Source organism: Chelonoidis abingdonii, chromosome 4 (genome assembly GCF_003597395.2).
Source record: "Chelonoidis abingdonii isolate Lonesome George chromosome 4, CheloAbing_2.0, whole genome shotgun sequence".
Lineage (NCBI taxonomy): Eukaryota > Metazoa > Chordata > Testudines > Testudinidae > Chelonoidis > Chelonoidis abingdonii.
This window is the reverse complement of record NC_133772.1, coordinates 110,778,600-110,792,233: the sequence shown is the minus strand read 5'-3', so window position 1 is coordinate 110,792,233 and position 13,634 is coordinate 110,778,600. Positions and strand designations below refer to the sequence as shown.

General features: G+C 49.3%; 1 protein-coding gene across 2 annotated transcripts; it reads right to left on the bottom strand.

Moving 5' to 3' along the window:
• Positions 1-784: 784 nt before the first annotated feature.
• BATF (basic leucine zipper ATF-like transcription factor) lies at positions 785-9,026 on the bottom strand. 2 transcript variants are annotated; one of them, XM_075064611.1, is made up of 4 exons: positions 8,964-9,026; positions 8,486-8,869; positions 5,799-5,903; positions 785-1,443 (listed from the first exon to the last, which is right to left on the bottom strand). In XM_075064611.1, exons 2-4 carry the CDS (start codon positions 8,549-8,551, stop codon positions 1,234-1,236), a joined length of 381 nt encoding a protein of 126 aa, XP_074920712.1. In that variant the 5' UTR covers positions 8,552-8,869; positions 8,964-9,026; the 3' UTR covers positions 785-1,233. The 2 variants fall into 2 exon arrangements, with proteins under 2 accessions (XP_074920712.1, XP_032657819.1); XM_032801928.2 differs by having other exon boundaries at positions 8,486-9,007.
• Positions 9,027-13,634: the final 4,608 nt, after the last annotated feature.

Genomic DNA, 13,634 nt, shown 5'->3' with positions numbered 1-13,634 from the left:
GGTAGACCAGAGAGACTGGAAACAACCTTCTGTGAGTGAAGAGGGCACCCATAGCTCAGATCAGTTAATTCCAGAGCTTCAGTAGGATGACTATTTCTTATCCTTCTAGCAAAGCTGCAGACAGTGCCCCCTGCTGGGAGAACACTGCTGCTGTTATTCCTTAAAGTAGGCAGTAATTTTGAGCATGGCCAAACACTAATTTACTGTAGCAACGGTTTGCAGAGGCAGGCTGCACACAGAACTGTGCATAGGTCTGGGGTACATGGGTGGCCAGCTCCCTGACTGGTGTGTGTGTCTGCTGCAGACACAGTCCATATTGTTATCTGTACCTTTGTGTTTCTGTCATGACAGAGCCAGCAAGGATCTTTAGTGAAAGAATTTGGTCTGCAGGCAGCTGAGAGCTGGGGGAGCCAGCAGAGAAGTGAGTTGTAACTGTGTATGTACAGGTACCCGTGTTAGCAGCCAGTCTCATCCCTGCAGTGCTGAGAAATAGATCTCCCACAGGAAAGGCCAAAAGATACAACAAACACATAAATGGCCCTTCCTCATCCTTCCTGGTCCAGAGAGAGGGCAGAGACATGCCAGCCCCTCTGTTACACATTGACAACAGGCCGCTGTTGTCTGGATTAGACATTAGCATAGCTTCTCCAGTCCCAGGTCCCCGCTGCTTCATATGGGGCTGTTCCCCAGAATTTCTAGTGATGTCTTCCCCGTTTTCTGCCACACTCAGTGTGTAATGTGGAATCTCAGGGGAGCCCAGGCCAGGTTTTTAAAGAAAGTGTTAAACATTTTACTCTTTATTTTTTAAAAAATAAACCAGTCTCCCCCGCTACCCCATGGCCCCTCATTCCCAGTGCTCCTCTCCTGGGAGCACTCACTGGTGAAGTCTCCAGCTCACTGCTCACATGGAGACAGGGTTCCTGTGCCACATAGACCAATGCGAGGGTCCCAGTGCAAACAACAGAACAGGGATTGGTGCCAATTTGCAAACGCTTCCCTTCTCTGTTGATCTGAGATTTAACCTCCCTGAAGATGCCTGCTGGTGTTCTGCCATATCTGCACCGGGGCCAACTCCTAGACATGTGACCCTGGGCCTGGCCCAGTAGACGCTTGAAGGAGGGGAAGGAATAGTTGTAACAGTCCATGTCCCTCCTGTGAACCAAAGAGTGAGCCCCGTGGGGTCTCTGATTTCCATTTGTGGAGCCTGCAGGCTGCATGTCCTTGTGGCCGGGCTCAGTGCTGGAAGCGTGGGGAGCTGATGTGGGGCTGGTGGAAGGAGTGTGTGGCATACAGCACCTCCGGGGGCGGTTGGGGCACCGTGGTCAGAATGGAGCAGAGGGGCTCATGGGAGCTCAGCATTGAGGTGAAATGCTTCATTTCTTCCGTCAGCTGCTTGATCTCCCTGCGCAGAGCAGCATTCTGCCTCTCCAGGTCCTCACTCTCCTGAGGGCACAAAAGCAGCAGGGGCTAGATTAGTGTTCTGCTTGCAGAGCCATCACAAGGGTGGGGGGAATTCTGGGAGGAAAACTGGCAGAGCAGTATGTCCAGAGGGAGTGGGAGGTAAGAGATGATATCTCTGCAGAGCAGCAGCCGGAGGACAGCTGGGTTAATGCTCAAACTGCAGGGGGAGCTGGCTCCCATCTACGTTATTATTATACATTGATATTGCTGTGGTGCCAAAAGCAACCAGTTGAGGACCCCATTATGCCGGGCACTGCACACACATATAGGAAAATGACAGTCCCTTGCCCCAAAGAATTTATAGTCCAGGAAACCAACATAACAGTGGATAAGACAAATAAGCAGGGGGTGGATGGGGGAACAGAGTAGGATGTACACACTTCTCAGCCAGTCAGGAGCAGTGATCACAATTCGCCTCCTGCCTAACAATTCACAGGTTGCAGTTTCCTGTGTGCTTTACAAAAGAGACAAGTTTGAGGAGGGACTTGAAAGAAGACAAGGGGATGGCTTTTCTGATCTATCTGTCTGCCTGTCTATCAGCATCTTTCAAGTGTCTGACTGTCACTGCAGTATCTCAGTGCTGCTAGGAGCAGTTGGAGCTGTCTCAGTGGAGTGACCAGATGTCCCAAATTTATAGAGACAGTCCCAATATTTGGGGCTTTTTTTTTTTTATATGGGCTCCTATTACCCCCCCCCCCCCGTCCTGATTTTTCACACTTGCTATCTGGTCACCCTATGCCTCAGGGAAGGGACTGGGGGTATCTGGATGGGGGAAGAGAGGTCAGAGCCCTACATCTCACTACCTCGGAGAGTTTCCACAGTGACACATTTCCTGTAAATTCAAAGCAGCGCTGTGTCTGGGCAACTCCCACCTCACCCCCAGCCAGCCAGGGGTCCTGCCACGGAGCCAGTGACTTTCTCAGCCCTCAGCCACACTCTCTCCCCAGTAGCTGCTTACGAGAAGTGACAGCAGCACCAGCACGTTCCCCGCCCAGGCACTCACAGCTCCCTCTCACGTACACACCTCCCAGGCCACATCCCGACCTGAGGCAGATTGGCCTGGGGGGAGGGGATGATAAATAACCGCCGTTATAATCAGAAATAACCAGAAAACCACCTGTCACAGGAAACCTGTCATTGCCATGGTAAGACAAGACTCACTGCTTCCTGCCAGCGCCTGGGGAAATCAGACGTATGGCAGGGAGGGGGAGGTACATTGATGTGACAGAAAGAAAGAGGGAAACTGAGGCCTCAGAAGAAAAAACATGAATAATAATGGTGATGATGATGTACAGTCCTGCCTAATGGTACTCAAAACGCATGACAGACTGTATGCACCTCTCCTGAAACGCAGCCCTCACTAGCATGGAACACCTCACCCACTGAACAGCACTTCGCAATGCTACTCAACAGTTTGAGACAGGACCTGAAGAATCCTACATCCAGTTGAAACCACAATGGGGATTTGGAGAGACAGAATGCTGGAACCTAGGTTGAAATTTAGCCAGGCTAATGGGGCACTGAGACTCTATGGACAGTGCTATGAGATCTTGAATGACTGTTTACCATGCTCTACGGCCCCCAAGGGCTAAATAGCTACCCAGCTAGCCACTCATCCAAAACAAAACAGCATGCCACATCTCTGATCACCCCACTAGGATTGCTAGTGGCAGGAACCTGATTTATAAAGGTCCCTATTGCCTCAGTATTGGGGCATCTTGCACTAGTTAAAAAACACACCATCAGATATTAACTGCCACAGCAGGACCTTGCAGAAGGCAGAGGGATCTCTCAGATCACTGGGTCCCACACAGCCTAATGCTTCACAGATCTTAACCAACTCCACACTCATCAGCTGACAAGAAGGCAGTGTGGGGAATTTGGGAGTTATAGGCTCTTAATGACTCACTCCACTACAGCAACAAGCCACTCTGTTCTGCATCAGTTAAAACTTCTGGATCCTTTTAAAGTGATTACAGTGGCCTGAACTGAACATTGACACTGGAAAGTCCTGCTTCCAAGAGGCACTTTCACAGCCACTATGCCTATCAGATAAAAAGCATTTGGGGATCCATTATAATCCAGAGACTGGAAACTATATTGGCCAAGGTTTGACAGGCATCTCAAGCAAAAAGGTGCAACCCTGTCTCTGTCTCATTCCTCCAGCTCTCTCCCCTACCCATTAGCATCAGTTCTGTCTTATCCAGGTTGATCTTAAGCTACTTTGCTCCCCTCCACGTCCCCACCTTTGCCAGGTACTAGGAAAACAAAGAGCTTGTATAGTATCAGTGTCATCTGCACCATGGTACAACTGCAAGCCACATGCCTCATTGTCTCCTCCAGCAAAGGGAATGCCTTGGGACACAGCAGGGGAGGGCCTGAGGAGAGGAAAAGTCAGTACTCATTCCTGACCTCTGGAGCTGCTGGGAGAGAAAATAACAAACCCACTGAAAGGCTTTCCAATCTACTGCTGTAAGCTGCAGCAGATTATGACTAACCCCCTGATTGTGGTATCACACCACACTGACAGAGCTAACGAAATCAGCATGGACCAGTGTCCACCTCTAAAAGGATCATTGGCCATGGATAGTGAGGAACACCTTCCCTGTAATGAACCCACTACTAAAGAAGAATTGAGGACACCTGTGCAGTCAGGTTGTGGCAGAAGCTGTTTCAAAACCACTTGCTCAATAATCCTCCCCATAGTGGGGATAGATGGGAGTGTGGAGGCTTCTAAAGTCAAGGGACAGCATCTCAAGCAGAAGCCTGATGACTCTCTGTTTAAAGGGAAGCCTAAAATTTAATTACACAAACTCAGGGATCACACCCTCCTGTTCTGACACCACTCCCATGCCTGGTACCTGCACCCAAATACTCAGGGTCCCTGGAAAAGTAGATGCCAAATTCTTTACACTGAGAAAAGTGGCTTTGGGCAGTAAGTGGGAGTCGACAGCCTGACACTCCATTCCCTTCCAACCCCATTGCAAAGTCACAGTGTGGCAATATGGCAAAGAAACAGGGTGAAACTAAGAGAGGCAAGATGTATGCTGGATATCAGAACTGTGCAAAGTATTCAGCTGTGGAGCTCTCTCCCAAGGTAAGGGGTAGGAGCCTCACCATCGGGGACATTTAAAATTAAACTGGACAAAACACTAGTAAGCATACAACGGGGAATTATCCTGCATAGCTGGCAGGCAGTGAACTGGAGGAGACCTAGTGGGGCTTTTCCAGCTCTAGGGCTTGATTCTCCATGGCTTTGCACATTGTATCATCATTTAAACCTATGCACAGCAAACATAAAATGCTACCAAGTCAGAACAGCAGTGTTCTTTGCATGGATATGAGAGGTGACAAGAAGTGCGAGGTGAGGGAGTGTCAGGCCTTGTGTAATTAGGCTTTTAAAGGATTTTTGAGACAGTCAGAAGAGACTAATAAGGTAATGATAATTTCAGGGCAAGAGGTAAAGTCTTGCCGCAGATTAAAAACTGGGTGCAAAAAGTAGGGCTATGTGGGGCAATTTACAGCTCCAAGAGAGGTTGAGAATGGGGTCCCTCAGAAATTAGTCCTAACAGCATGGTTATTCGCTGTATTTATCAATGAGCTGGAAGGGTGGTAACATTTGCTGATGACACAGAATTAATAAGGTTGATCAAGAGAAGGGAGGAATTCCTGATGGACCCCATAACACTAGGTAACTGGGCAGAGAAAATTCGTTGTGGACAAGTGCAAGGGGAAGGTGCACACTGCTGGGTCTGAAATACAGGTGGATGTTACCAGCCAGAGAAGGCATCTGCTGTGTGCACAACAGCAATCAAAACTGCAAATAAAGGGGCCTCACCCCGCTCCCAGTGCAGGAAGTGGCAAAATTTCCATTGGCGTGCACGGATCAGGATCAGACCCAACGTATTATTGCGGAATGGAGAATAATATGGGAAAGAATATAACTCTAACAAAGAGAGGTACATTCCTCATTCCTCCCACCCAACCCAGGACCCTGCGCTCAGCTTCAGCCACCTCATCTCCAAAAGGACGGAAAGAGCAGCAACAAAAGGTCCAGAGAATATGAGGAGGAGCCAAGAGGAGAGGCTTCAGCAGAGGTGATTTTCAACAGAGTACACCTGTTCCATTTTGAAGGGAACATCTGGCTGCTCCTGGAAGGAGCATCCTTCACCATCCAGCTGCTGCTAGAGCTGCCGTCACATGCTATGCTGGCCCATGCTCTTCCTGCCCCTGCCTGAACTGAATGGCTGTGTTATGTGTTCATCTGTGCTAGAACATGTCCTCTTATGTGTGCAAGGTCCCAGTAATCCAGATGGGGAGAGAATGGAAGCTTTTACCAAGTGCAGGGTGTCGGCCTTCTGGGTCTGCCTCTGTCTGCTCTTCTGAGCTGCGATGCGATTCTTCTCCCTCCTTTGAACTTTCCTCATGTCATCAGAAGAATCCTGAAAAATACAGGGCCTGGGAATGACAGAGACATCACCTCCACTACCACAGAGAGGCATGAGGTCAGGGGTACAGGGGCAGAACACTCCTCTCAGCAAAGATCACCACACCCACTCTTCTGGCCACATAGGTCACATATCCCTGTCTGACGCACAGCATCAGTGCAAAACCAGGGTAGAGGTGCTCTCCTGTTACAAGGATGTATGAGGCACTTAGCCACCCCCCCAACATGTAATTCTATAAGTTGGACATGCTGGTAGAACTCGGAAGTGAACTCTGTTTTCATGGTACAGGCTTGGGTTGTAACCCGCAGAACCACAGGAGTCAGAGATGAAAAAAATAAACCTGTTGGATCATCCAATCCAACTTTCCCAAAAGCAAGGGCAGAACTGTCCCCTATATAGCACTTTTTTATTCTTTGTGCAGTAGAGTTTCCAGTGTCCCATGCCAATGGGGCTCCCCACTTCCCCTGGGAGATGATTCTACTGCCTGACTTATCTCACTGCCAAGGAGTCAATCCTGGCATTCAGCTTGCTTTTTGCCTTTCTTCATTTCAGTCTCCGACAATTCTATTACTCCTAGTTCCCGTATAGCACCCTAAATAATTGCCCTTCTACTCTGGGATTTATCTGTTTCATACATTTGCAGAGTTATGTCCCTGCTTAGCACAGCTACAGGCTCAGCTTTTTTTATCTTTCCCCCTTACTCAGTCACTACAGACCCCTGATCGCTTTGTTTGCTCTTCTCTGAACTCCCTGCATTTTAATGTCTTGCTGCTAATGTGGTATCCAGAACTGGCAGCAATATTCCAGGTCACATTTTCACCGGAGTTATGCAGAGAGGGGGTATGCCCTCCTAGCTCTGGGATGTGAGGTCTCTTTGCTTGAAGATCTCATTCCTCAACATCATTCAGCAGCCATTCTGGCATTAATTGTTATTATTTCTTATTTTTATTACTTTTTATTATTATGGAAGGTTCTCCGCTGATAACTGATCCTCCCACTCTCTCTGGCAGCTAAAACCTTCATCAGATCCTATAATTTTCTGTCTTCCACTGTAACTGCTGCCTTTCTGTACTCTCTGACACGTACACCACCTCCCACCTCCGCTTGCAAAATGCAGCCTCTAGAGTTATCTTCCTGAACCATCAGTCTGTCCCTTTTCTTCCTCCCCCAACTTTGTGATCTCTCCATTTCCTCAGATTTAAACCTCATATCCTTACCTTCAATTTCCTTCCTCAACCTACCCCATCCAACATATCCAGCCTAGCCTCTTATCTTATTGCCCCCAACCCTGCACAGTGAAGATCCCAGTCTGGGTACCCCACTTGTCTACTTCCTCCTTGACTGCTGTTAAGCCTCATTCCCTTCTAGACAGAGTGCTCTCCCAAACCCTGTTTGCCCAGCCAACACCATCTACTCAGTGTTTGTCCAGGGCTGACTTTATGACCCGCGGGGCCCAATTCGAATACCCGGCAGCGGTCCGGGGCTTTGGCAGCACGTTGGCAGCGGGGGGTCCGGTCCAGGTTTTCCGCAGCACCAAAGGACCCCCGCACTTCTGAAATGCCACCGAAGACCCCCAGAGCAGACCCCCACTGCCGAAATGCCACCGAAGACCCCCAGAGTGGGGCCCTCTTACGTGTGGGACCCTTTTAGGAGCAGGGCCCAATTCCGGGGAATCAGGGGAATCGGCCTAAAGCTGGCCCTGTGTTTGTCCGTAAGCTCCTCGGGGGTAAAGTCCCTCATATCTGGTGTCCTGTGCAGCACCATGTGGTTAACAGCTAGCAAAGAATAAAGTACCCAGAAAAGAAGATGGAATCATCTGGGACATGTCTTAAGAATACCCCTGTGGCAGGCATGCCACCGGACAGCGGAGGAACACACAAAAGGGGCCCACTCAAAGAATCCCTCTATACAACAGCACTTAGACAGGGAAACTTATGGGACTTAAATAGAAAAGGTGCAGAGAGCAGCCCAGGATAGACAAGGATATTGGAGCCTTGCACATGCCCTAAGTGATATCTGATGGCATGGGAAGGATTTGGATTCAGAATGAGAGCCTGACCACATGCTGGGGGAGGGCTCAGAGCCCACAACGGGGTCTCTTCAGAGACACTGGTACTCTCACTTTACCAAGCTCCCAGCCTGCTGGATGCTTGGAGTTTGTGGGGTGGCCCTTGCAAGTCAGAACCAGGCATTTCAGGTGCCGCCCCTCATGTGGCCTGTGCTAATGTGGTTCCTCTGCAAAAACACTCCTCACGGTGTCCTTTGGTTTTAAGCTTGTTCCTGCATTACGGCTTCCTGCTTAGCTCTCTGTGGCCTAGTTTACATGGGGGGTTTAGTTTGCACTAACTCAAGCCAGAATTTATTGAAAACGCCTGCATAAACACAATGCAAATCTTTAAAGCGCAGTAACTCCCTGTTCGCTGCAAATTCTGTATTCCACTTTCAAATTGGAGTAAGTGCACGGTGGACTGAGTTAGCATGTCCCTGCCCAGGCTGATTCCTAGAAAGCCCTGCCATTCTGTGCTGTGAAAACACCCCAGGATGGGAGCATTGGTGCAAAAAATTCAAAGCGTTACCTGTTTGCTAGGTGGGGGTGACTGGCTGAAGCTGCTGGAGTCGCTGCTGTCAGAGCTATGGGGCATGGCTCGTGTCCCTCTTCCCAGGACCTCTTCTGCTTCCTCTGTGTCCTTGGTGATCTTGGTTTCCTTTGGCTTTTACTCACCCCTCCCTTCCCCTGCCGTCTTTCCCTCTCTCCCTTGGTTACTTTCTTTGCCTCTTTCCCCGTCCCTCTCTTTGTCACGTTGCTCTCCCTGTGTCACTTTCTCTGCCACTCTGCCCCAGTTCCTCCCTGCACCTCTCTCCTCTCTGTCACTGCACCTTGCAGTGATGTCTAGGTCTTAGGCTCCTGTGGTTTCTCGGAAGCTGTGAGGGACGTAAGCTGAAAGTCACATGGGCGGAAACTTTACAAAGAAGAAAAAAAGTTACATTGAGAAAAAAAAAACACACACATCTGGGAAAAACGAGCTTCAAAATAGCTTGAAAAACCCCCGACACCTTCAGGCGGTTTGAGATACAGCGACAAAGTTTCAAAAGAGACAAACAACCAGAGAAAAAAAAACCTAGCACAAGCTGCAAAATACAGCCACTCGGAGAGGAGGAGGCGGCGCATAGAGACATAGAAAATGCCAAAGCCGCTCATTTGTAAATGTAGCAAGCAGGGAGTTTGATCATGTGCCAGGTACCCTGGGCTCCCCACCCCATCTGCCAAGCCCTGCTTGGGAAGTTCCCAGACAGACTGAGTTGCTGACCTCCCACCTTCCCAGCCATCCACCCACCAAACAGCTGAGGTCCCCAGAAGTGACGTGGTTTGCAGAGGTCCTGGAGAGGAGACCAGGACCATTGGCAAGTGCATGCACAGGAGATCTTTTTGTGTAGATGGTTCTGCATCTTTGGTACACAGGCCTCTGAAAGTACCAAACCCCCCAGAAGGACGAACATTGGGAGCAGGGTGGGGACTGCCTTTGACAATATTAATAGTTTCTGTTAGCCAAAGCTCTCCAAGCACTTTAAAACATTAATTAATTAAGCTTCTACTCCCCACCACTAGCCTGGGAGGAACATATTATTATCCCAGTTATGTATGCAGGGAGACTGAGGCATATAGATGGGACGTTGCCGTGCTTTCACAGAAAGTCAACAGCAGAGCCAGGAATAAAACCCAGGAGTCCTGACTCCCAGTCCACACCCCAATCAACTACTAGACTTCAGTCCCTTGTAGAGCTGTGATTAGATCCCAGGAGTCCTGATGCCCAGTCTCCCCTGCCCTAATCATTAAACCATACTTCCTGCCAGAGCTAGGAATAGAACACAGGAGTCCTGACGCCCAACCCCCTGCTATAACCGCTCGTGTAGTAGGAGGGACCAGAGCCAATGAAGGATATCTGACCAGCATCTCATGTAGGATACATGCCCTGAAAGGACACAGTCCCTGCACTCCCTGTTTTCTCACAAGTGGGCCATTTTACCAGCCTAAGATGGGAGCGTTTTGCATTGTGATGGTTGATTGTGTCTTGGTTTTGTTGTTTTGCACTAAAAACACCATTAAAGCATAAATTCATCATTGGCCCCCATCCATCCCGTCACCAGCCCTGAGCTGCGGAAGGGCTCAGGGTATTTGTGTCACCTTAGTATCTCCTCTACCTCAGGCTGGCCAAGGGATACTTCAGTCCCTGGTGCCATTTGGCATAGCCTGAGGGGCCCCAAGGGGCTATTATGACAGCTGGGAATAGCTGGTGTGCAGCAATGCCCCCCAGGAATGCCCTCAAAATACGTCTTGCAGTAGGGGCTCCTGAGGGGGTGGCTCCTTAGCCAAAGGAATTACCAAGATGGTGGATCACCTAGTTTTATGATCCTTTTATGCCTTCAGACCCATAGGTACAAAACATTGGGATGACCTGGGCCCATTTGTCTTTTCTGATTTGCCCTCGCTCCCCTCCCCTTCTTTTCCTCCTCCCGCTTAGTGTCCGCCTCCCCGCCCTTGCCAAACTCTTCTCCACTCCTCAGTCTGTCCAAATCTCTCCCCACCATTCTCCTCCCCCTCAGTCGGCCCAGGGCAATGTCAAGCTACCTGAATGGGTAGCAGAGCAAGTGGGAAGAAAGCAGGAAGGCCAGGGTTAGAATAGAAGAGGCAGCAGGGAAGCATTGAGATTAATGGGGAAGCTGGGATGGGAGAGGTACCTATGGACAGTGGGGATCTTGCAACTCCAGCCTAAGGGGCATGGGCAGAGCTGATTGGGGGTCAGGACTGGAACAGCAGGCGCTGATAGCAGGCAGAGCCCTGGGGATGCTAGAACAGCAGCTGGCCACACTTCTGAGCACTGAGTTCCCTTTGCTTTCTTTAGTTAGGGACATGCTGAGAATCCCCCTAGCAAGGCAGGTCACAGCTGTGGGGTTCCAACATGAGTGCCTGGGTGGAAACGAGTCAGTAATGCAGCGCTGTTGTGAGCTTTGGGTTTGCAGATGAATTTTTACTTCCAGCGGCAAAGCAAACCAACAGGGGAGCAGAGAGCGCATGCTGGTGGCTGGCACAGAAGGCTGCACAACTCAAGGTGGTTACTCCCAGCTTTGGTCATTCATAGAGACAACATGCATCCTCTCATGGACAGGTACCAGCGAATGAAAACAAATGTGTGGGGCTCTTTATGGGTTTGTCTACACAGGGATATTGACTGGCATGGCTATAGCTGAATAATTATTCCCTATGGCTGTGCCAGTCAATTTCCTTGTGTAGAGAAGACCTCGCTAATTTGTATGGCCCCCACCATCAGAGCATCTGAGCACCTTATGGTCTTTAACATATTCACCATCCCAACACCCTGGTGTGGTAGAGAAGTGCCAGTGCAGCTTACAGACAGGGAGTGGAGGCACTGAATGTCTACACTGCAAAAAAACCCATAGCAGCAAGTCTCAAAACCCAGCTCAACTGACTTGGGCTCACGAGGCTACAATCAGCAGTGTGGATGCTTTTGTTTGGGCTGGAGCTCAGGCTGTGTGACCACCTCCCCCCACCAGCTGGGTTTCAGAGCCCAGGCTATAGCCTGAGCGGGAACGTCTCCATGCTGTTTTTAGCCCTATCACGTGATCCCCATGAGCCTGAGTCAGTTGACCCGGGCTCTGAGACTCACTGCCACAGGGTTTTTTTGCAGTGTAGACGTACCCTGAAAGAGGAAGGCCTACAGCACGGGTTCTCAGACTTTTGTACTCATGACCCCTTTCACACAGCAAGCCTCTGAGTGTGACCCTCTTATACATTAAAAACATTTTTTTATATGTTTAACACCATTATAAATGCTGGAGGCAAAGCAGGGTTTGAGATGGAGGCTGACAACTCACGACCCCCTGAGGGGTCCTGACCCCAGTTTGAGAACCCCTGCCCTACAGCTTCCCAAATGGTAGTGGGAAGCCTTGTTTTTCGTTTGCTCAACCAGAAACACCTGGAAGTGGCCTGATTTTCAGAAACTGCTGAACGCACACTGCCCCTTTCAAAACAGGACCTTAAAAAGCATCTTATGTTGGGCTCCCACAAACTGGGGCCCACCCACTCAATCACTTTTAAAGAGGTAAGGCCTATGGGATTTACCCAGCGTTATAAAGGCAACCTGTGGCAATGCAGGGAACAGAACCCAAGTCTTCTAAATTCCAGGCTAGTGTCCAAACAACTGAAGCACCCATCTTTTCCAGTGCCTACCCCTCTCCCTTCCTGTGATGTTCTGTCTCCATGAGCCATTGTTTTCCCCAGAGTGGAGCCCTGGATTCCTAATGTGCCAAAGGGGCCCCCACTTCCATAACTAGTAAGTGTATCTCACAGTCAAGCCAGCCACCAAGGAGACAGAAGCGGGAGAAGGGGGAAGTATATAAACTAGCCTGAAAGATTCAATGAGCAAGAGTAAAACTGAGACAAAGCATGAAAAGCTTGAGTGAGCTTTTCTTTGCATAGCTGACAGGCAGATTCCGCTCTCGGTTACACCATGGTGTGAGTCCAGAGCCATCTCCGTGTCTGCTCGCTGAACATACACTAGCCTAGCTGACAGCACACTTGGCCCCAGTGATTTTCCAAGCTCTCCATCTGCCCAGGCAGCACTGAGGAGTGGAGATTGAAAGTGGAGGTTCTTCTCTGCCTTCTGCACACAAACGAGAACCCTGAGGCTCTACAGTAATGTGCTCAAAAGCCTATTTAATTGATTCCTTTTCTTGCTCTCCCTCACCAACTTCATCCCCATTCCCACCATGCCTTCATAGAACCACAGGGTTAGAAGGGACCACAAGGGTCACCTGGTCTAACGCTCACAAATTCTGAAGTGAGACGGAGGTAACTAATCCTCCCGGTCACTTCAGCTCTAAAAACTTCAGCACCATCCACCCTCCTTGATCTGATCCTCAAAGCTACTCCTTTCCCTCTATCGAATCCCTCCTCTGCTGTGATGCCATGGGGGCTCGGCCCATTGATGAGGGCTAAAGGGCCAGCTGGGGAGGGTTGTCACTTTATATATTTATAATAATACTAATATTGCCAATGTCTGTACAAATGGTATCAGAGTTCAATTGTCTCTCTCATCCCATATGTCATTGGTCTGCTTAAATGGCAAACTCTTTGGGGCATGGACTAAGTTGTCATGTGTTTGCACAGTGCCCAGCACAACTGCACCTCGATCCAGCGTTGAGCCTGTGGTGTTACGATAATACAAAGATTAAATTATAAGAGTCTACTTGACTACAGCTGGTGACTAACAGATCAAGGTCTTTGCTCTTCTCTAAATATTCCCACCCAGAAGCTGCACAATCTCTTACACAGAGACAGACACAGGATCTACAAGCCCTTCAGATCACGGCAGTCCTAAGAGCACTCCTTCCTTAGGAAAAAAGCATCTTTAACCGTGCTATAGGGCAAATGTGCCAAATTCTTTTCTTCAACAGGCTAATAAGCCCAATGGATACAGGAAATGCAGGGGTCATGGTGCAGTCTGACCTCAGGAAAGCATCTGACACTTTTATCTGATGTTCTCTGAGGATAACTAGAGAGACGGGGATTCCCTGGAATGAGCAATACAAAACTTGTTAAACACTGACTTGAGAGAACAATTATCCGTTGTTTCATGGGAGGAGGTATCGAGCGTGATCCATCCAGAAGGGAGCTACTCTCTGTTCAGCCTTGGTCAATATTTTCAT

Coding starts and splice junctions, on each gene's coding strand:
- BATF (XM_075064611.1), bottom strand. CDS start 8,551: ATGCCCCATAGCTCTGACAGCAGCGACTCCAGCAGCTTCAGCCAGTCA. Junction 5,904..8,485: donor CACCCCCACCTAGCAAACAG/GTAACGCTTTGA, acceptor TGTATTTTTCAG/GATTCTTCTGATGACATGAG. Junction 1,444..5,798: donor AGGCCGACACCCTGCACTTG/GTAAAAGCTTCC, acceptor TTGTGCCCTCAG/GAGAGTGAGGACCTGGAGAG.